General features: G+C 42.1%; 1 protein-coding gene and 1 long non-coding RNA gene across 2 annotated transcripts in view; one reads left to right on the plus strand and one right to left on the minus strand.

Moving 5' to 3' along the window:
- Positions 1-6,443, minus strand: part of LOC116411091 — a 39,715-nt gene extending 33,272 nt beyond the window's left edge. The window contains exon 1 of the long non-coding RNA XR_004222836.1: positions 6,170-6,443. This is a non-coding gene — a long non-coding RNA (uncharacterized LOC116411091). The remainder of the gene's footprint in view (positions 1-6,169) is intronic.
- spats1 (spermatogenesis associated, serine-rich 1) lies at positions 3,415-22,540 on the plus strand. Its single transcript, XM_002935988.5, has 7 exons — positions 3,415-3,551; positions 5,553-5,691; positions 10,383-10,507; positions 13,087-13,248; positions 15,479-15,596; positions 17,731-17,793; positions 22,268-22,540. The coding sequence occupies exons 1-7, from the start codon at positions 3,530-3,532 to the stop codon at positions 22,407-22,409; spliced, it is 771 nt and encodes a 256-aa protein (XP_002936034.2). The 5' UTR covers positions 3,415-3,529; the 3' UTR covers positions 22,410-22,540.
- The last annotated feature ends 425 nt before the right edge of the window (positions 22,541-22,965 follow it).

Consider the following 22,965-nt stretch of genomic DNA (forward strand, 5'->3'; position numbering starts at 1 on the left):
GTCCTTTGTTATTCCCTGCCCTGGGGGCTCTGACTCAATGAAAATGTTTTATTGTTATTGTTACTTTTTATATCTTCTTTTTCTATTCAGTCCCTCTAATGTTCCTATTCCAGCCTCTCATTCAAACCACTTCCTGGGTTTTTGGACCCTAGCAACCAGATAGCTGCTGAAACTCCAAACTGGGGAGCTACCGAACAAAAACTGAAATAACTAAAAAAATACAAATAATAAAAAACGAAGACCAATTGCAAATTGGTCTGTGAAGTTGGGGCAGGGTTGTGACATAAGCATTGGGGGCCCAAGGGGAAATAGGGAGCAAGGCGGATTAGAGTTATTACAAATTTAGCGGCAACTACATTGACAGATAGGCCCGTGAAATACTGGCCAGGTCACAACCCTAGTTCTGTTTTGTAGACCCAACATGAATTTGCCCACTGGATTTTTTTGCCATGGTTCAGTCTCAGTTGGCACTAGGAAATTTACCTCTTTCCTTAAATTGGCGTATACAGTTGTTACTTAAAATCATCATTACTGATTATTCTGCTGATTTATAAATCCTGGCTTTTAGGGAGACCTCTAGTGACCCCTAGAGGGTGAAAACTACACTGCAAGTCATTTAAATGTATCTGTTGTAGTGATGTGCGGGTTGAGAAAATCTTGATCCGCATCCGACCCTAACCTGCCCGCTCCCAACACTACCCTACCCGACTCGGCTCCTCCACTCTATTTATAGCCCCGTCCCGAAATGACATCACAAAAGGGGCGAGGCGTATTGGGCACCCGCCTATAAAATTCACAAGCCGGAAATGGCAGGCAGCAGTGTTAGGTCCCCGTGTTGCGCTCTTCTGCTCACCCTCCCCGCCAGCAACCTGCAAGTGATGTGCAGAGGTCGGCCTGATCCTGCCCGACCCGCAAGTTAACCTGCGAGTCGCGCGGGTATCGGGCCGGCCTGCACATAACTAATCTGTCGGTACAAAACTTCCGTTTATCCAAAGTGATTCCCACCTCCAGAGAACTGATCTTTTCAGTGTTATATTCACTGGCGAGTATAAATCAGGAACAGTTATCAACAGGAAAAAAAAATGCTATTAACTAGTGATGAGCTAATTTTTTCGCCAAGCATGGATTCGCAGCGAATTTCCGCATTTCGCCATTGGCAAATTGCTTCGTGAAACTGCAGTGAAAATTCGCAGCAGGAAAAATTAATCGCGTGTCAAAAAAAGTTGCGTCAAAAGTGGGCATGGTCATGCCAAAAAAGACACGGGCAACAAAAAAAGACGCAGGCGTTTCACAAATTTGTCATTTTGCGAATTTTATAGCGCAGCAAAACGGGACAGATTCACTCATCACTACTAATAACATAAATACAAGTTGTAGAAATATCATCTACGTATGGTTTGCACATTTTCAGTTAGCCTTGAATTTGGCATAAATAAGAGTATGTACGTATGTATAACTTTAAGATAAAACACTACAAGGATACGCAGCACTGTACAATCTTATACCCATTCCCACACCTTGTGTCTGAACCCTTTCTCCTTGTAGATTGTAAGCTCTTTTGGGCAGGGCTCTCTTCCCCTCTTGTATCGGTTATTGATTGCTTTATATGTTACTCTGTATGTCTCCTTGTAGATTGTAAGCTCTTTTGGGCAGGGCTCCCTTCACCTCTTGTATCGGTTATTGGTTGCTTTATATGTTACTCTGTATGTCTCCTTGTAGATTGTAAGCTCTTTTGGGCAGGGCTCTCTTCCCCTCTTGTATCGGTTACTGATTGCTTTATATGTTACTCTGTATGTCTCCTTGTAGATTGTAAGCTCTTTTGGGCAGGGCTCCCTTCACCTCTTGTATCGGTTATTGGTTGCTTTATATGTTACTCTGTATGTCTCCTTGTAGATTGTAAGCTCTTTTGGGCAGGGCCCTCTTCCCCTCTTGTATCGGTTATTGATTGCTTTATATGTTACTCTGTATGTCTCCTTGTAGATTGTAAGCTCTTTTGGGCAGGGCTCTCTTCACCTCTTGTATCGGTTATTGATTGCTTTATATGTTACTCTGTATGTCTCCTTGTAGATTGTAAGCTCTTTTGGGCAGGGCACTCTTCCCCTCTTGTATCGGTTATTGGTTGCTTTATATGTTACTCTGTATGTCTCCTTGTAGATTGTAAGCTCTTTTGGGCAGGGCTCTCTTCACCTCTTGTATCGGTTATTGGTTGTTTTATATGTTACTCTGTATGTCTCCTTGTAGATTGTAAGCTCTTTTGGGCAGGGCTCTCTTCACCTCTTGTATCGGTTATTGGTTGTTTTATATGTTACTCTGTATGTCTCCTTGTAGATTGTAAGCTCTTTTGGGCAGGGCTCTCTTCACCTCTTGTATCGGTTATTGGTTGTTTTATATGTTACTCTGTATGTCTCCTTGTAGATTGTAAGCTCTTTTGGGCAGGGCTCCCTTCACCTCTTGTATCGGTTATTGGTTGCTTTATATGTTACTCTGTATGTCTCCTTGTAGAGTGTAAGCTCTTTTGGGCAGGGCTCTCTTCACCTCCTGTATCGGTTATTGGTTGCTTTATATGTTACTCTGTATGTCTCCTTGTAGATTGTAAGCTCTTTTGGGCAGGGCTCTCTTCCCCTCCTGTATCGGTTATTGATTGCTTTATATGTTACTCTGTATGTCTCCTTGTAGATTGTAAGCTCTTTTGGGCAGGGCTCCCTTCCCCTCTTGTATCGGTTATTGGTTGCTTTATATGTTACTCTGTATGTCTCCTTGTAGATTGTAAGCTCTTTTGGGCAGGGCTCCCTTCACCTCCTGTATCGGTTACTGATTGCTTTATATGTTACTCTGTATGTCCAATGTATGAAACCCACTTATTGTACAGCGCTGCGGAATATGTTGGCGCTTTATAAATAAATGTTAATATTAATAAAATAATAATATACAAAATTACACAAGGGGGGACAAGTATTATAATAAATGCAATAAATAAGTATAAATGCACATAGATTAAGTGCCTTGTGGTATGAGACATAGTAGGAAGGAGATCTCTGCTCCATGGAGCTTACAATCTAAGTGGGAACTTTCCAAATTTATGTATAATTATATTAGCCAAGATGGTATGGGTTCCATGGGTTAGCTAATAATAACAGTACTGAGACTTTTCTCCATTTTTCTCCTTTTCCCGGTTCCATATAACACTGGTGCACTGTACTGTGGGTATTTGTGTCTGTAGTGGCACATCGCTCAGGCTCCTGGGGGCCCTCCTGTTCTTCCTGCTTTGAGCTGTGTGTCCCTATCATGTTACTGTGCAGCTCCAGACTGACAGGCCCTACACACCCGGCTATCAGTATATCAGCCATTGTATTTGATGGCGTTTGTGGTTTCCTTGGAGAGTCCCTGCTATTGTCCGGCCAGCCGGTGTGCAGGGGAGGGGGGGCAGTCGTCAGTAGCAGCTCTGTTTACACGTTGCACACTGGGCCATGTCTGCCCCACGCCTGGGACAAGCTGAGCCCTAAGCTCCTGCGGGTGCAAAGCTGCCATCATGACAAAACTTGCACAGAAAGGTAACGTACTAATTCAGGGAAAAATTCTTCCCCTAAATTTTAATTGTTTTTTATATTTAAACTAAGGGGGGGAGTAATTGCAGACTGAACTTGGGAACCCAGTAATGTTCCCGGCAGTTACACCTGTTCTGCTATTTATCATCATTTCCTTGACTGTCAGAAACTTTTTTAATGTACTGACCAATTTATCAATTTATCAGAACATTTTGGCACCATTGAGGTTAACGGGTGCCTGTGCCTCCCCCACAGCATCACCCGTCTAAATACTAACTCCCCCCCCGGAAAATTCATGGGGGGAGAAATTATTATTGGTTTTGCTCCAGCAAAGAAATTACATTTTTTAAATCTAAAACTATGATTAAAATAAATAATGCATTCTTTTAACATAAATACAAGTATGGGATCTGGTATCCAGAATGCTCAGGACCTGGGGTTATCCGTATAAGGGGTCTTTTCATAATTTGGGATCTCCATACCTCCAATCCACAAATGGAACGAAAGCGCCCGAAAGCATTTTTTTCGTAATGATCGGTATTTTGCGATTTTTTCGTCACCGTCACGACTTTTTCGTAGCCGTTACGAACTGCGCGAATTGTCGCGACTTTTTCGTAGCCGTCGCGAAAGAATCGGAAAGGTTTGCCCGCTGTTTACTAACGCTCAATACAAAAAAGTCGCGACAATTCGCACAAGTCGTAACGGCTACGAGAAAGTCGCGACAATTCACGAAAAAGTTGTGACGGCGACGAAAAAATGTTCGTTTCCAATCCGATTCATTCCCATTCGGGATTCGGATTCGTGGATTAGTAAATCAGCCCCTTAGTTTACTAAAAATCATTTAAACGTTAAATAACCCCAATGAATTATTTGATGAAAATGGAGTCTATGGGAGATGGCCTTCCTGTAATTAAGAGCCTTCTGGATAACAGGTTTCTGGATAATGGATCCCATACCTGTATAAAAATAATTTCAATGAATATTTATATTTTTAGTATATATGCACTGTGGTAGCTGAAACTATTATCATGTATAGGTAAATAGTAGCAGGTTTTCCAGTATCCAGTTAAAATCGCTTGAATTTGTTTTCTGTGAGAAATTTTTGAATTATAGGCAGTTATAGGAAATTTTCATTCTGGGGAGAATATTTTCTATCTCCATTTTGTGTGGTAACACATTTTGTAAAATGCAGGAAAAAAAATTACCAAAAAAAAAAAAATGAAAGTTTTGGGAGTTTTTAGCCATGTGAGTACATTTGCCCTAAATGTATGTACTGCGGGTCCTTTTAAAGGGGAGGTTCACCTTCAAGTTAACTTTTAGTATGTCATAGAATAGCTGATTCTAAGCAACTCTGCAACTGGTCTTCATTTTTTCTATTTTATAGTTTTTGAATTATTTTCCTCTTTCCAGCTTTCAAATGGGGGTCACTGACCCCGGCAGCCAAAAAACTATTGCTCTGTGAGGCTACAATTGTATTGTTACTGTTATTTTTTATTGCTTGCCTTTCTATTCAGGCCCTCCCCTATTCATATTCCTGTCTCTCATTCAAATAAATGCCTGGTTGCTAGGATAATCTGGACTCTAGCAACCAGATAGCTGCTGAAAATCCAAGCTGGAGAGCTGCTACATAAAAATATAAATAATTCAAAAACCTGCTGACCCACATCTACACCCGCATTTGGAAATCCTACCTGCAACCCTCCGTCTACCTGCTTTTCTTTTGGGTAACCCACGGGTACCCAACCCACTGCACGACTCCAGCCATCACACTGCAATTCTAACAATATGCACTGCATTGTGGGTAAATGAAATTTACAGTAGGTTCAGGTACTACTGTCTAATAAAGGACTGAAGCTTTATTTACCTCAAGGCAGGGCCCTTTGGTGGGAGTTTAACTTGGGGTTTGTGCATCTACAGAAATAAGATCCTGGGGGGCCTTTTATTATTGCTGCTGAGTGACCCACCCCAACCCACCAATTGACAGAACCTGTTTTTAATGCTTTGCAGTTGCAGAAGACAATAAGGTTCCGTATCCCCCTGGTGGCGAAGCAGTTTCATTGCAGCCTGCTGACTATAAGACCACTGGGGTGAGAAAACATGGAGTTGCTCTGCCGTCTATTAACTACCCGGTGCCCTCATATCCCAAGTAAGTCTGCCTCTTTCTTCTTTAGGGTCATAAAGTTAACCCAATAAACCCAGCTCCCTGTGCTGCTCTGGGGACATGCATGCTGACGTCACAATGGGGAAAGCCACCAGATGAGCAACAACTGAAATGTAAGCACTTTGTGAGAATGATGTAGTTTCCTAGGGCTCCATACATATGTAACCCGCCTTTCTCTTGCACCGACCCACGTGACCATATGGTTCACACACTCAGCCAGCATAGGGATAGTCACAGCAGCAGGCAAGGGGACTTGAATACATGAGGCAGAGATACTGTAACTTTATATCATTTTATTGGTGTGGACCTGTCTGTGGACCTGTAGGGACAACTATTTTAGGTACATCCCAAGGCAACCAGCCCACGTCTTCTGTGGAGCTAATGCACTGAGGAGTCATAGAACAAGAATAGTGATTGTATAGTGGATTTTACACTAAATTTCTGCAAGTTAATATAAACATACCTGTAAAACAGTAGGGAGAACACCGCCACTTTCAGGTACATGACCAGGCCACCAGCCCACCTACAATACAACAAGGCAGTTCATTCAGTATATCCCTATTAACATATTACAGGATTTCAGATATGGTGGAGGAACTCCACCATATCTGAAATACATGACACATTGCCATATATCCATCTCAGCACAGTACAATAGGCAAATCACAACAGGTGACAGTGTTAGCATAAATCATACAGTTTTTGTCCCACAGCAGCCATTTTGGATACATGTGCTCTGCCTGTCTTCATTACAAACGTTTGATAGTATAGTACATGCTGCAATAACTGCTAAAACCATGAAATTGCAATAGCTGATGGTAAACAGGCTGCTGCAGTAAAGAAATAACCTTAAAAATCAACTATAAAACTATACTGATCAGAGCAGTAACAGCCAGGTCTTACCACTTCTGTGGAGCTAATGCACTGAGGAGTCATAGAACAAGAACAGTGATCGTATAGTGGATTTTACATAACAGATATTTCAACAAGTGAATATAAACATTTGTAGATTGTAAGCTCTTTTGGGCAGGGCTCTCTTCACCTCTTGTATCGGTTATTGATTGCTTTATATGTTACTCTGTATGTCTCCTTGTAGATTGTAAGCTCTTTTGGGCAGGGCTCTCTTCCCCTCTTGTATCGGTTATTGGTTGCTTTATATGTTACTCTGTATGTCTCCTTGTAGATTGTAAGCTCTTTTGGGCAGGGCTCTCTTCCCCTCTTGTATCGGTTATTGATTGCTTTATATGTTACTCTGTATGTCTCCTTGTAGATTGTAAGCTCTTTTGGGCAGGGCTCTCTTCACCTCTTGTATCGCTTATTGATTGCTTTATATGTTACTCTGTATGTCTCCTTGTAGATTGTAAGCTCTTTTGGGCAGGGCTCTCTTCCCCTCCTGTATCGGTTATTGGTTGCTTTATATGTTACTCTGTATGTCTCCTTGTAGATTGTAAGCTCTTTTGGGCAGGGCTCTCTTCACCTCCTGTATCGGTTATTGATTGCTTTATATGTTACTCTGTATGTCTCCTTGTAGATTGTAAGCTCTTTTGGGCAGGGCTCTCTTCCCCTCCTGTATCGGTTATTGGTTGCTTTATATGTTACTCTGTATGTCTCCTTGTAGATTGTAAGCTCTTTTGGGCAGGGCTCTCTTCCCCTCCTGTATCGGTTTTTGGTTGCTTTATATGTTACTCTGTATGTCTCCTTGTAGATTGTAAGCTCTTTTGGGCAGGGCTCTCTTCCCCTCCTGTATCGGTTATTGATTGCTTTATATGTTACTCTGTATGTCTCCTTGTAGATTGTAAGCTCTTTTGGGCAGGGCTCTCTTCCCCTCCTGTATCGGTTATTGGTTGCTTTATATGTTACTCTGTATGTCTCCTTGTAGATTGTAAGCTCTTTTGGGCAGGGCTCTCTTCCCCTCCTGTATCGGTTATTGGTTGCTTTATATGTTACTCTGTATGTCTCCTTGTAGATTGTAAGCTCTTTTGGGCAGGGCTCTCTTCCCCTCCTGTATCGGTTATTGGTTGCTTTATATGTTACTCTGTATGTCTCCTTGTAGATTGTAAGCTCTTTTGGGCAGGGCTCTCTTCCCCTCTTGTATCAGTTATTGATTGCTTAATATGTTACTCTGTATGTCTCCTTGTAGATTGTAAGCTCTTTTGGGCAGGGCTCCCTTCCCCTCTTGTATCGGTTATTGATTGCTTTATATGTTACTCTGTATGTCTCCTTGTAGATTGTAAGCTCTTTTGGGCAGGGCTCTCTTCCCCTCTTGTATCAGTTATTGATTGCTTTATATGTTACTCTGTATGTCTCCTTGTAGATTGTAAGCTCTTTTGGGCAGGGCTCTCTTCCCCTCTTGTATCGGTTATTGGTTGCTTTATATGTTACTCTGTATGTCTCCTTGTAGATTGTAAGCTCTTTTGGGCAGGGCTCTCTTCACCTCTTGTATCGGTTATTGGTTGCTTTATATGTTACTCTGTATGTCCAATGTATGAAACCCACTTATTGTACAGCGATGCGGGGTATGTTGGTGCTTTATAAATAAATGTTAATAGTAATAATAATAATAATACCTGTAAAACAGTAGGGAGAACACCGCCACTTTCAGGTACATGACCAGGCCACCAGCCCACCTACAATACAACAGGCAGTTAATTCAGTATATCCCTATTAACATATTACAGGATTTATAAAACTGGGAGGAACTGCAGCATAGCTGAAATATCTGACACATTGCCATATATCCATCTCAGCACAGATAGGAAAATCACAACAGGTGACAGTGTGAGGAATAAATCATACCGTTTTTGTCCCACAGCGGCCATTTTGGATACATGTGCTCTGCATGTCTTCATTACAAACTTTTAGTAGTATGCTACACGCTGCAAGAACTGCTAAAATCATGAAGTTGCTATAAGAAATTGCTTTAGAAATCAACTATAAAACTATTGAAGTGATTAGAGCAGTAACAGCCATCTTGTCTCTTCTGTGGAGCTCACTGAGGAGGGACCAGACCAAATGACAGAACATATAAGGGGTTTAGGGAAAAGTCCATTAAGGACTATAGTCTGGCAAAGATTCTACTCAGTGTTTAGCTATGATTTATACACAGAAGTTTGCTGGCCTGTCAGAAACTATTTATAACCTATAACTTGTTGTTGCACCCCTGGTCAGTATATTGGTACAATCCAAATTAATTTTCCTGTCAGGAGTTTAACCTCTTGCAGATCAGAGATATTTGGCAAATATTCATATACAGGTATAGGACCAGTTATCCAGAATGCTTGAGACCAAGGGAATTCCGGATAAGGGGTCTTACCTTAAGTCAGTGATCCCCAACCAATGGCTCAGGAGTAACATGTTGCTCACCAACCCCTTGAATGTTGCTCCCAGTGGCCCCAAAGCAGGTGTTTATTGTGAATTTATGGATTGGAGGCAAGTTTTGGTTGCATAAAAACCCAGTTAAATGCCAAAAAGAGCCTTCTGTAGGCTGCCAGTCCCATAGGGGCTACCAAATAGCCAACCATAGTTCTCATTTGGCATCCCCAGAACTTTTTTTATGCATGTGTTGCTCCCCAACACTTTTTCCATTTGAATGTGGCTCATGGGTATAAAAGGTTGGGGATCCCTGCCTTAAGTCTACTAAAAAATCAATAAAACATTAATTTACCCCAACAGGATTGTTTTGCTCCAATAAGGGGTAATTATATCTTAGTTGGGATCAAGTACAGGTACTGTTTTATTATTCCAGAGAAAGGGGAATCATTTAACCATTAAATAAACCCAATAGGGCTGTTCTGCCCCCAATAAGGGGTAATTATATCTTAGTTGGGATCAAGTACAGGTACTGTTTTATTATTCCAGAGAAAGGGGAATCATTTAACCATTAAATAAACCCAATAGGGCTGTTCTGCCCCAATAAGGGGTAATTATATCTTAGTTGGGATCAAGTACAGGTACTGTTTTATTATTCCAGAGAAAGGGGAATCATTTAACCATTAAATAAACCCAATAGGGCTGTTCTGCCCCCAATAAGGGGTAATTATATCTTAGTTGGGATCAAGTACAGGTACTGTTTTATTATTACAGAGAAAAGGGAATCATTTAACCATGAAATAAACCCAATAGGGCTGTTCTGCACCCAATAAGGGGTAATTATATCTTAGTTGGGATCAAGTACAGGTACTGTTTTATTATTCAAGAGAAAAGGGAATCATTTAACCATTAAATAAACCCAATAGGGCTGTTATACCCCCAATAAGGGGTAATTATATCTTAGTTGGGATCAAGTACAGGTACTGTTTTATTATTACAGGGAAAAGGGAATCATTTAACCATTAAATAAACCCAATAGGGCTGTTCTGCCCCCAATAAGGGGTAATTATATCTTAGTTGGGATTAATTACAAGGTACCGTTTTATTACTACAGAGAAAAAGGAAATCAGTTTTAAAATTCTGAATTATTTGATTAAAATTGAGTCTATGGGAGACAGGCTTTCTGTAATTCAGATCTTTCTGGATAACAGGTTTCCGGATAAGGGATTCCATACCTGTATTTGAGTTAACTGTGTTACACACGAAGCTAATTTAAGTTGGAAGTGTGCATTGCCATATACATTGCTACATGCGCTTTGTTGTTATACTCTCCCATACAAACTGACGGATGTTCTCTGTCCCGACAGCTCAGACCTAGACTGGAAGCCGAGCGCAAGATGGTTGCCCTCCCCTCGATATTCCGATGCTCCCTTTCCTCACATAAAAGATATGAAGTTTCCAGATAGGATCAGACTTATGCGGCAAGGACCAAGTGAGTAACACGGACCCCCAAGAAGTCAGGGCTTGTCAATTAATGGTGGGGCTGTTATTTGCTCTCCCAGAAGCCAATGGGCTGGCAGATATACTAGGTAACTCTTAGAAAGGGTCAGACGCCTTTTTAGAAATGCATAGAGCACTGGGCCTGAACTTAATGGGCTGGAGTCTTTTTTCAACCTCAGCTATTCTGTTACAGCAGAAAAAACCGTGATAAATAAGGAATGAGCCATGTCATGCACAGTAACAGGATACTGATGGCTGACGTCACAATTCACATAGTTGGTGCCAGCAAAGATAGTGTGTGCCCTGTGTGTTTCTGTATCTTAACTCTACCTATCAGTACCTGCATTATTTATGCCCGTAATGCCCAGCCTTAGTGCCATGTTCATACACATGAGTCATGACAAATCAGGGCATTGCCTTTGAGTATTAAGGGAAAATTATACCCCCAGAATAAATACTTAAACAACAGATAGTTTATATCATATTAAGTGGCCTATTACAGAATCTCGCCAAACGAACATATATATATATCAGTAAATAACGCCCTTTTATATCTTTCCCTTGATCCGCCATTTTGTGATGGGCTGTGTGCTCCCTCAGAGATCAGCTGACAGGAAGTGATGCAGCTCTAACTGTAGTGTGGGAGTAAAAGGCAGAACTCTGTCCATTCATTGGCTGATGGGGCCTAGCATGTATGTGTGCCCTTGGTTTGTTTGTGGGCACCGTGAATCATATGATCCCAGGGGGCGGCCCTTAGTACCTAAAATGGCAGTTTTCTATTTAGGATTACCCAATAGCACATACTACTAAAATTATATCAAAAGGGGAAATACACCTTAATATTTACATATATGACATCTAGGACAATTTGCATTTTTTTAAATGACTTTGTTCTAGGTTTGGAATTTTTGGTTGCTAGAGGTTAATTACCCTAGCAACAAAGAAGCACTTTTGAAATTGAAATGAAAATAAACAGTTGGAAGCCGGCAAAGAAAAATAAGCAAATAAAATATAAACCATGAAAATAAATAATGAAGACCAGATAAAACGTTGTTTGCAATAATTCCAGCATAATAAAAGTTATTGTAAAGGTGAACTTCCCCTTTATAGGGCGTTATGTTTCGGTAAAGATGCATAAAGGGAATAAGCACTAGGCATTAGTGAAAGGGTGCAAATCTGCCTCTGTGCAGTTACCTGTAGCAACCAATCAGCAATTAGCTTTCATTAGCCTATAGCAGGTACAACACTATAATCAAATCACGGCCAGTTGTTAGTAAATGCCCTGGGGCTGCTACTAAGGTTGCCACCCAGACGGTATTTCCAGCTGTCATTGGCTGCTAAGGGGCCCATGGAAAGGTGGCAACTTTAGCTGCTACCCCAGAGGCCCCCATCCACCCCTCTGGGGCCCACACTGAGCTGCTTTGCACCCACCAATCCAGTGCTAGGTACAGGGCACAGCCAGATCCCAAAAGGAAATATTTGTATTTTCCTTAGTGCTCTATTACTTGCGTAGTGATAGAGCATTGGGGTACATTGGACTCCTCTTCCACAGGATGGGAAGCATTATGTTAGGAATGGTGTGGCTGAACTATACCTCTTAACTGCAAATATAAGTGTATTGATGGAATAAAAGATAATAAGGATGCCAGGAGCTATTTGCAGTAAAACTGAATTAACATTTAATTTGTTCAAGACAAATGATCCGATTTCAGGGTTGTTAATACTCACAATTGGATAGAGGTACAGTAAATATTCAGCAGGTACAACGGATGATAAAGCCAGAGCACAGATGCACCACCAAGGGGAATAGCAAGGGCAGTATAGAATATCCTCAGGGTTATCCACCCTACAGCAGACATGGATCAGGGATAGAATAGCCTGATACCCTTGTCCCTACTGTGGCCCCTTCACTAAGGCAGCAGAGCCTTTAGGAGACTACTCCTTAACTATCCTAGCCTGGTTGGAGCCAAGATGCTGCTCTTTCTAGTTAAGTACTGACTGACTCACTTTCCTAGAGAGTGATATGAAACAGTTAACCTGCTCTAGATAACCTTGTTCACGGGGTCCCTGACTTCCCTTAGGGCGGAACACTTCTGGGCTGTGTGGATCCCAGGCTTCTTGGAACACATCCACACAGGTCAACTACTGAAGGCCAAGAAGGAAGATCCCCGCCTTTGCTAACACTATATTAAAGTGTAGTAGGGAGAGGTCTATCCTATGGGCCAATAACAGAGGCATATGTAAATACTAAATAGATACAATGGGGTTCGCCTGGTAACAAGCAACTAATAAGTGTTCAAGCCATAGGGGAATATTAACCCTATGGGTCCCTACACACCAATGGGCAATTTCCTATTTCCAACCATAAGGGTAATCCTTATAGGTACATAGATACAGTACCTAGGGCCTTCATATAACCAGCCCCTCAGTGATTCCTATGCCTGCATTAGTATCCCATAGGGGGGTATCTGTATGTAATACACATATACACACCCTTCTGTTGTACAGTGCTGTGCCATATGTTGGTGCTTTATATATTTATAATAATTGTGGATATTTGTTCCCCACCAGGCCCTGGAGATATGGGGTCCGAGTGGAGCTTTTATCCCACTTCAGGGTTACCCTTCACGTACCACCTTGGGAAGCGCTGTGCGTTTGAAGGGAGGCACTTGGGAAACCGCGCTTCACTGGATGTACAGCAGCTGGATACTTGCTTTGGGAAAAAGAAAAAGGGTAAGTAAAAGTAGGAAATACTGCTGTGCTCACTGACAGGGCCACCTTCAGCGGGGAAGAGGAGGTACAATTGTGCTGGCGCCCGTGAAATCTTCTTTTGTAAGGGAGCCTGGTCGCAAAAGTTATGCAAACTGTGTAAGTTGCACATGAACTTTTGCCGAAACTTACACAATTTATGTAACTTCCACAAAAACTGCCTAAAAAGTAAGTAACTTGTGTATCAAGCAAATGCCGAGAAGCTTTGCAGGGATAAACTCCACTGACCCCCACTGAATTAAAAAACTTAAGGTAAATGCCCATAATGAACCGACTTATTAGCTACTTAATTATTCACTTTAACTATTTATATGATCTGGTTATTATAGAGTAGCCATATAAATAACCTGTGTGGGACCCCCAAAGTTTCTGATGGTGGCCCTGCTCACTGAGGCTGTTCATAACTTATAAGGGTGCTGGAATGATATTCAGTTGGTGCATTTGCAGCGACAGGACAGTAGGATATCCCTGGGAACAGAGGCAAGTGATGACCAATCTCTATAGATCTCTGCACACTGAGTAGTTCATAGTAATGGTATCAGATTGCCAGCAGAGGGCGCCCTGGGCTAACACTCTGGCTTGTACCATGGTATTGGTATAATCTATGTGTTACGCAGAGCTTTGCAGCATTTACATGCACTGGTGCCCTACCAGGAGCCCATTAACCTGCCCATATGGTTTTATAAAGGAAACACAGCCCTGGGAATATAAAATGCTGGCTGCCCTAGTAGAAATAGGGATTGGTAGTAGTAATGAGCGAATCTGCCCCGTTTTCCTTTGCCAAAAAATTGGCAAAACTGCCGAAAAATGAGCAAAATGGCAAAAAATTTGCAAACCGCGTCTATCATGTGACTTCTTTTGGTGTGTACGACTTTTTTGATACAAACGTGTTTATTTATGCGACCGTGACATATTTGCAGCGACTGCCACTTTTTTTATGCGACCGTGACTTTTTCCATTATTTGCCACGGTGAACTTATGCCAATGGCGAAATGCTGAATTTCACAGCGAATCCATGCCTGCCGAAAAAATTCACTCATCACTAATTGGTAGCACTAAATTGGTGTCCAATATATAGGAAACGAGAAATGGGGAAAGGGGCAGAGACAGGGGAAGTGTTGGAAGGGTTACTGCCTGCCCTGCTCTCATTTCCCTACAGAAATAGGGGTTGGTAGCACTAGGTAGGTACCTAATATATAGGGGCAGATACAGGGGAAAGTGTTGGAAGGGTTACTGCCTGCCCTGCTCTCATTTCCCTACAGAAATAGGGGTTGGTAGCACTAGGTAGGTACCTAATATATAGGGGCAGAGACAGGGGAAAGTGTTGGAAGGGTTACTGCCTGCCCTGCTCTCATTTCCCTACAGAAATAGGGGTTGGTAGCACTAGGTAGGTACCTAATATATAGGGGCAGATACAGGGGAAAGTGTTGGAAGGGTTACTGCCTGCCCTGCTCTCATTTCCCTACAGAAATAGGGGTTGGTAGCACTAGGTAGGTACCTAATATATAGGGGCAGAGACAGGGGAAAGTGTTGGAAGGGTTACTGCCTGCCCTGCTCTCATTTCCCTACAGAAATAGGGGTTGGTAGCACTAGATAGGTACCTAATATATATTGAATTACAGCTTGTGCATCCTGATGCCTGTGCTGTAGCATTCATTGCAGTGGCATTTATGTGTTTGTTTGTTTGCATATACAGTATATTATAAAGTTTCTTTATGTGCAGAGTATATTAAAACCCTACATTGGCCCCAGGGGCCCCGTCTGCCTGAAACACTCTCCTTGGTAGAATCGGAGCTGAATACACAATGGTTTTTTTATAATCCTGCTGTGAGAGTAAAACCCGGCGCATTTCTTCCCTGCAGACCACTAAGTGGCGTTTTTGTTTGCCGCGTGGCGTAATGATCTGATAATTATTCAGAGGGCGTCGGCGTCCTTGGGCCTTTATTGCCCACCAAACATAAAGGAGAGTTTAATCTTCCCCATAAAGAGGAGCCCGAGATGTGTGTCATAATAAATTATTAAAGTAGCCAGAGATCTTCCCATAGAAACGGCTGGGCCCGGCCATAAATTAACTTGGCGGTTTAAGCGTCGTCGCAGCGATACGTTCCCTCCGGGCCCCATAACTCATTCCATCTGTAGAACAGGATTTGCCATTCCCCCTGCCATTGATACCAGCTTTGTGCTTGTCTTGCAGTCCGTGACCCCCGGAATGGAATCCCCTTTTCCAACCCAGGAGACAAACCTTTCCATAGCCCAGAGTACAGCCCCAGTTTCCATAAATTTGGATCTACGAGGCCGCTAATCAGTTTCAGGTGCGTATTATTCCCGGGCGTTATTGTGCTTTATATGGCGGTCACAGAGAGCCGGGTCCGAAAACAAATTATAGGCCTCCTTTAATGTTATCTGCCCACCGAGGTGCCGCAATGGAGCCCTGCACTCATCAGGTATTAAATTTAGGGCACTCTTTGTGCATTGCCCCATAACTGCTACTTTGTGCAAATATTTGCCCTGCCCATGTGATGCTCAGTAGGTCACTAGTGTAAGATTTACACATTGGTGTACAGGTAGGATTGCCACCTCTTTTTGCTATTAATACCAGCCTTTAGGTTGGAGGCAGGCAGTGATGGCACTTGGGGGTGGGGAAATATGGGGGATAAGAACGGGAAATGGGTTGGTGGATGGGATAGGGCAGGCAGAGTATGGCACACACAGGCAGCATAGGGCAGGCACAGTATGGCACACACAGGCAGCATAGGGCAGGCAGAGTATGGCACACACAGGCAGCATAGGGCAGGCAGAGTATGGCACACACAGGCAGCATAGGGCAGGTAGAGTATGGCACACACAGGCAGCATAGGGCAGGCAGAGTATGGCACACACAGGCAGCATAGGGCAGGCACAGTATAGCACACACAGGCAGCATAGGGTAGGCAGAGTATGGCACACACAGGCAGCATAGGGCAGGCAGAGTATGGTACACACAGGCAGCATTGGGCAAGCAGAGTATGGCACACACAGGCAGCATAGGGTAGGCAGAGTATGACACACACAGTCAGGTTATGGCAGGCAGAGTATTGCACACACAGGCAGTGTAGGACAGGCAGAGTATGGCACACACAGGCAGGGTAGAGCAGGCAGAGTATGGCACACACAGGCAGCATAGGGCAGGCAGCATAGGGCAGGCAGAGTATGGCACACACAGGCAGCATAGGGCAGGCAGATTTTGAGGTGTAAAAAAGGCAGGGAGCCCATTTAATCTCAGTACTGATACCATTTAAAGCTTATACAAAGATAAGCAGTTACAGCAGCCATCAAATGTGTACAATTACATTAAGAGCTTATCAGATGGTACCAGGATTCACAAGGACACTAGGTGAGATAGGAAACATAGCAGACAATTGATATAGAGAGAAAGGGGATTTCATGTGGATGCTGGAACATATGCTGGTCTTTTATTAGAAATCAGAGACAGGCGCTGTGCCTGAGCAGTACTTATGGGCACCACCTGTTAATATTCCAACTAAAACACAATTAATTGCCTGTCAGAATGAGTGCTTGCATAAAAACAAGATAAATCTGTTGTAAAGGAAAACTATACCCCCAAACAATGTAGGTCCCTATCAAATATATTGCATAAACAGCTCATATGTAAAACCCTGCTTCATCTAAATAAACCATTTTCATATAAATATTTACTGATATATATATGTTCCAGTTTAGTAAAAAACATGTCACTTCATATGACATGAACTGTCAGGGGATGTAAAGTCAAAATCTCAGTGTTTATATATAGCTCTAAGATAGGAAAGCACTATAACACTATAATGTTATCCTAAATAAATCAGAGGCAAAGCTCAGTACTCAAACACACGGGAAAATCAAAGGTACTCGATCTACATTGGTCAGGTAGGCTCATCAGAGGGCCCCATACATGGGCCAATTTATCAGCTTGTGTATGGCCACCTTTAGGCCCATCGGTGAAATGGTTGGTTGGAAAGCATTGGACCAGTATATGGATGCCTTAATCTTGACAGTTCAGACCAGACTTGCAGTTGCTAGGGGTTAAGTCACTAGGCGCCAGTATGGAAGTCACAATGGAATAAAAGTAGAACAGCAATTTCCCCCTTATTAGCAGATGTCTGCCCCAGTGTTTATATACATATTCATACATTTCAGGCAGTTATTTATCTGTATCAGCATGAAAGTCACATTTTTGCAGGCTCAGAGTTTCTGCTGGAGTGGTAGTGTGGAGTGGTAACGTGATTATGGAAATGCCGACGCTGCAGAAGTTTTATGTGCAAAGCAATCTGGCTGCTTTACTAATGAGCGGCTCTTTGGTTCCTCAGACTTTCTCTCTAAACCCTAATTGCTCAGATGAATGCCTCTCGCTGCAGATGAGCCATCCATCCCTACAGTAAGTTACAGTCTATTCCTCTTGTCTTCCAGGGACTCGTATAGAGTGAGAGCAGATACGTTCATCCCACTGCAGAAAATGCCCCCAAATCCTCGGTACGTACTCAATATACAGAATATTTAGCCCTGTTGTAGGGATCCCTTTTCTGTGCCATAACAATGTCTCCTAAAGTTCTTCTAGATCTTGACCTACTAAAGGGACAAATGACCAAGGCTGACATGAAAATTTTCTCCTTCCGATTGAAATTTATTTCTATTCATGGGGTTTTCTCATATATTATCGCAAATGTTGTATTAATGAATACATTTGGGAGACTGACCCTGTCCAGATGCATTAAAACCTATGGGCACATCGCTATATTTATGAGTGGAAATCTATCTTTGCTTATTCTCGAGAATTCACAAGACTTGCTGAGAAATCTCAGTGACATTACTCATTTGAAAAATTTGATGAGAAAAATCAAGAAGAATTTTTGGGCCCTCCCCCGGTGATACCTATATATACTTGAATTATTTGACCTGTTCTAACTTGGTCACATAGATCCCTTGTTCTACACCAGTGATCCCCAGTCAGTGCCTAGGGAACAGCATGTTGCTCCCCAACCCCTTGGATGTTGCTCCCAGTGGCCTCAAAGCAGGTGCTTATTTTTGAATTCCTGGCTTGGAGGCAAGTTTTGGTTGCATAAAAACCAGGTGTACTACCAAATAGATCCTCCTTTGGGCTGCCAGTCCATATAGGGGCTACCAGACTGATAATCACAGCCCTTATTTGGTACCTCTTTTCCTGCCTCTTGTGTTGCTCCCCAACTCCTTTTACATTCAAATGTGGCTCATGTGTTAAAAAGTTTGGGGACCCTAGATCTACATGATAAGAGGCTGCTATAGAAGCTGAGAATAATGTTCATCACCTAGAACAATGATGGAAGGTCTGAATGAAAGAGTATTGTGTGCTGATCCCCGCTAGTAAGGGAAAATACTACGGTGTAACAATGGGGGAAGCAGATCCGGGCGAGATGGGGACAAGACAAAGACTTGTTTCCCTCAGACCCATGCCAAATGATATGCTTACAGGGTGGGGATGCAAGGGCATTTTTGTTTAACCATATGGTGTGGGCCCTGCCCATGTCAAGTTAAACCTCTACGAATACATATACAAAGGGAACAATCTAGCCTCTTGTTAATATATATAGAGATGTTAGGAGTCACTAAGGAGTTCCATGACTATATTAAGGCCATGGGACTCTGAGTTGATTGCTAGCAATGCTAGTATTGTCTAGTTGTAAAGTAGAAGGTACACTATACTGTATCTCCAGTTATATTGCCCTATAGGTATCAAGTTTTCAGGCACACTTTGTCTAAAATTACTTAAAGTCCTCAATTGCAGCACTCACTGCTGAGTTCCAAGCTGTCTATGGAGCCAGTGTCAGCATAAGAACTATTTATATGTAGTATGGGGTTTTATAATGTGTGGTGAGAAGCAAACAGACATATTATGCCACAAGTCGGCTGGAGCACGGTAATGTTCCCCACCATTTGACTTTGGAACAGTGGAAAGTGTCCTCTGGAATCATAAATGTAATTTCATCATTTGGCTGTCTGATCTTAAATTCTGTGTTTGGCAGATATCTAAATGGATAATGCCAACATTAAAATTTGGTGAAGGAGAAATAATGATGTTGAGATGTTTTCCGTGGTTTTGCTTATGGCCTCTGGTTCAATTGAAAGCAAACCTTATGGTTACAGTGTACAACAACACTACCAGTAGAATAACAATTCCATGCATTCTACTATGAGGCAGTGGTGTTGCTGTTTCAGCCTGATATTCCTCCCTTGAAAAAATGAAGTACATACAGAATTGGTAAGCCGAGGTGGAAGAACTCGACTGGCCCAGATCTCAACCCAACTGAACACCTGTGGGATGAATTGGAATGCCAGCTCTGAGCCAAGTCTGATCCCCAACATCATTGCCCTACATCACTAATGCTCCAGTGGCTGAGTAGCAAATCCCATCAACACTCTTCCAAAACTAAGTGGAAATCCTTCTCTTCCGAGTAGTAGATCATTTTTATAGCAACAAGGGAAGAGCTAACTTCGTATTAATACCTTTTGTATTTAGATGAAGGTGTCCAAACACTTTTGGCCATATGGTCTATGTCATGACTTTTCTGTTATAGAGGCTTTGAATTATGAGTAAGAGCGTTCCTTATCCACCGATATCCACCCCCAAGCCGCCCTCGCCATACCCAATTACACCCAGACCATGTTTGTATATGCCTTACCCTTCATATCTAAAAATTGTCAACTAGGAATTATAAGTTAGAATAGAGATTCACAAAGGGTCTCTGGAATTTGGGTTTCTAGCATAACATTGGTATAGGGAGTCTCTCTCCTTGAAACTTCTGGAAGTCCAGCTTGAAGGTCTATTATGATGAGGTTTGCAGTGAACACTTATTTGCCCTTGATATTATTGGAACTATGACTGATGCAGCATTTTTTCATATATCTGTAACACTGCTATCACCCGAGGGGAAGGGGGGGGGGGGGTCCTTACCAAATGTAGGACCTAAAAAGCACTCTCCAACCCAAAAAGTTCAAAACCCTCTGGGCTGGAATGACATTAAATGTGAATGCTCATTTGCTTCTGAGCTATACATGGAGTATTTGGTTGTGAGAGTTGGTTATGACGTAATGTCCCGGTGCTTCCTGGAACTGTAACAGGGTGACTAATGAATAATGTCTCCTATATGTAACCTTGTTATGAGCTGGCCATGGCCAAGGTCCAAATACTAAAGAACAATAACGTGCGCATTCATAGCTCCTTGTCTAATTCATGGAAACTGAAGACAAAATTCCTTCTTTAATGAGAATATATCTTCCTTTTAATGAGAGAAGAATCAAAGGTCCTGCCTATCCATTACTCTGTGAGGCCATTTACATTCTGCTTGGGTAGCACTGTTCATACCTACTAATTGACTTCACGTATTGCCAGCTCTATAAAAGGTAATGAGCTTCTTTTTTCCATTGGTTTCCCATGATTAATTTTACTGCACCATAGGATCAATGCCAGCAACTTTTCCCTACCTAACGACCCACTCTTTGCATTTAGTTCATATCTTCACTCCCTGAGTTAATTGTTCTGTAAATGGTTTTCTATGAACCTTGCTCCAGATTTGCCAACGTTTCAGCCCTGTGTGTTCTGCAGCAGAGCTAAGGCACATTTAAAGAGTCACTAGACCTTCATTTTCATTTTTGTTTTTTTCTTATAGAAATATTAAAGGATAAGTAAACCTTAGATATACCTTCAGAAGGAAAACCGAGAAGTGTTCTGATGTTGCTTTGCTCGGGAAAGAGATCAGAAGCCTCAGATGCCTTCAACAGCTTTTAGATGTTCTGATAGTTCTGTTTGTATTTGTCTTGGTTATTACGTGGTTTTACATGAAAAAATTGAGATTTTGTGCAAAAAACACAAATCAAGAAAAAAAAAATATACAAAAGTTATGTAAATTGCTTCCCCTTCTATGCCATGCAGTTTTAGCATGTAGTTTACCCTTGCCTTCCATAGTTTTAGGCTTGCGGAGTACAGACTTTGGTATCACCGACCATAGACCTCCTTTTGTGTTAGAATTTTTTTTACAAGAACCTGATACAGGGTATGGGGGTTATGGTCTAATATAACTAAGATTTGGGAAAAGGGAATCATTTAACCATGAAATAAACCCAATAGGGCTGTTCTGCCCCAATAAGGGGTAATTATATCTTAGTTGGGATCAAGTACAGGTACTGTTTTATTATTACAGAGAAAAGGGAATCATTTAACCCTGAAATAAACCCAATAGGGCTGTTCTGCCCCCAATAAGGGGTAATTATATCTTAGTTGGGATCAAGTACAGGTACTGTTTTATTATTACAGAGAAAAGGGAATCATTTAACCATTAAATAAACCCAATAGGGCTGTTCTGCCCCAATAAGGGGTAATTATATCTTAGTTGGGATCAAGTACAGGTACTGTTTTATTATTACAGAGAAAAGGGAATCATTTAACCATTAAATAAACCCAATAGGGCTGTTCTGCCCCCAATAAGGGGTAATTATATCTTAGTTGGGATCAAGTACAGGTACTGTTTTATTATTACAGAGAAAAGGGAATCATTTAACCATTAAATAAACCCAATAGGGCTGTTCTGCCCCCAATAAGGGGTAATTATATCTTAGTTGGGATCAAGTACAGGTACTGTTTTATTATTACAGACAAAAGGGAATCATTTCTAAAAATTAGAATCATTTGTTAAAAATGGAGTCTATGGGAGACAGCCTTTCCGTAATTTGGAACTTTCTGGATAACAGGTTTCCGGATAACGAATCCCATACCTGCACCTGTATTAAGCAGGAACAACCCATAAGAAAAAAACCATTGGTGTTATAGATATTCTCTTATACACAGTTCTACAGAAACACTCCCTTATGTAAGATTTTTGCACTTGCGTTCCTAAATGAACATTTACAGGCATTTTTACAAGCTGGTACATGAGACATGTGACTTTAGTAACGTTGCGTGTCCCTTTATCACTAGGGTCCCATACAGAGAGAAGGAGGCCAAGCAGAACTGGGAAGAAGCAAAGCAAGAAGTGAAGGAGCTGAGCACATGGAAACCTTCCCAGCGGAGCTTCACACTTGGATTACCCGTCAATGGGCAGCAAACAAATGGAGAATAACTGTGGCGTGGAAGTGCGGCAGGGGGGGGGGGAATATTGGGGGGGGGCAGGCAAGTGATGTGCATTTGTATGTGTGTTGGGATTTTTTTTGCAGTTTGGTTACATTGAGAATAAAGGTGGTTACAATAACACCACATTGCCTCTCCTCGGTGCAGCGACTCACAGCTCCTACAAGGGTGCTACGACAGGTGCAAGTGAGGCGACACAACTTGTAGTCGAGCCAGAATTCCATTGGAATTATGGGAAAAGACACGGCATTATGTGTTTGTAAATAACTCTTCAACCACAGAGGATCAAACTATTGTACTTTGGTTAATGGACCCAACAACCCAATGCAGAACTATGTGGTGCAGGTGGTATCATGAAAACCAGTGCCCAATGCTAAAGGCTGAGAATGGTTACTGGATTAAAGGGGGGGGGGGGGGGCAGAAATTATCCTGACTCCTGTTATAGCCCAATGAGTTGATCTAAAATCCAACCTTTATTTTACCTGCAAAAAACTCACTGGACTTGTGTAAAACCACAACTGACCCTGTGTGAGTTAAGTTTGGTTAAA

This window comes from Xenopus tropicalis, chromosome 5 (genome assembly GCF_000004195.4).
Source record: "Xenopus tropicalis strain Nigerian chromosome 5, UCB_Xtro_10.0, whole genome shotgun sequence".
NCBI lineage: Eukaryota > Metazoa > Chordata > Amphibia > Anura > Pipidae > Xenopus > Xenopus tropicalis.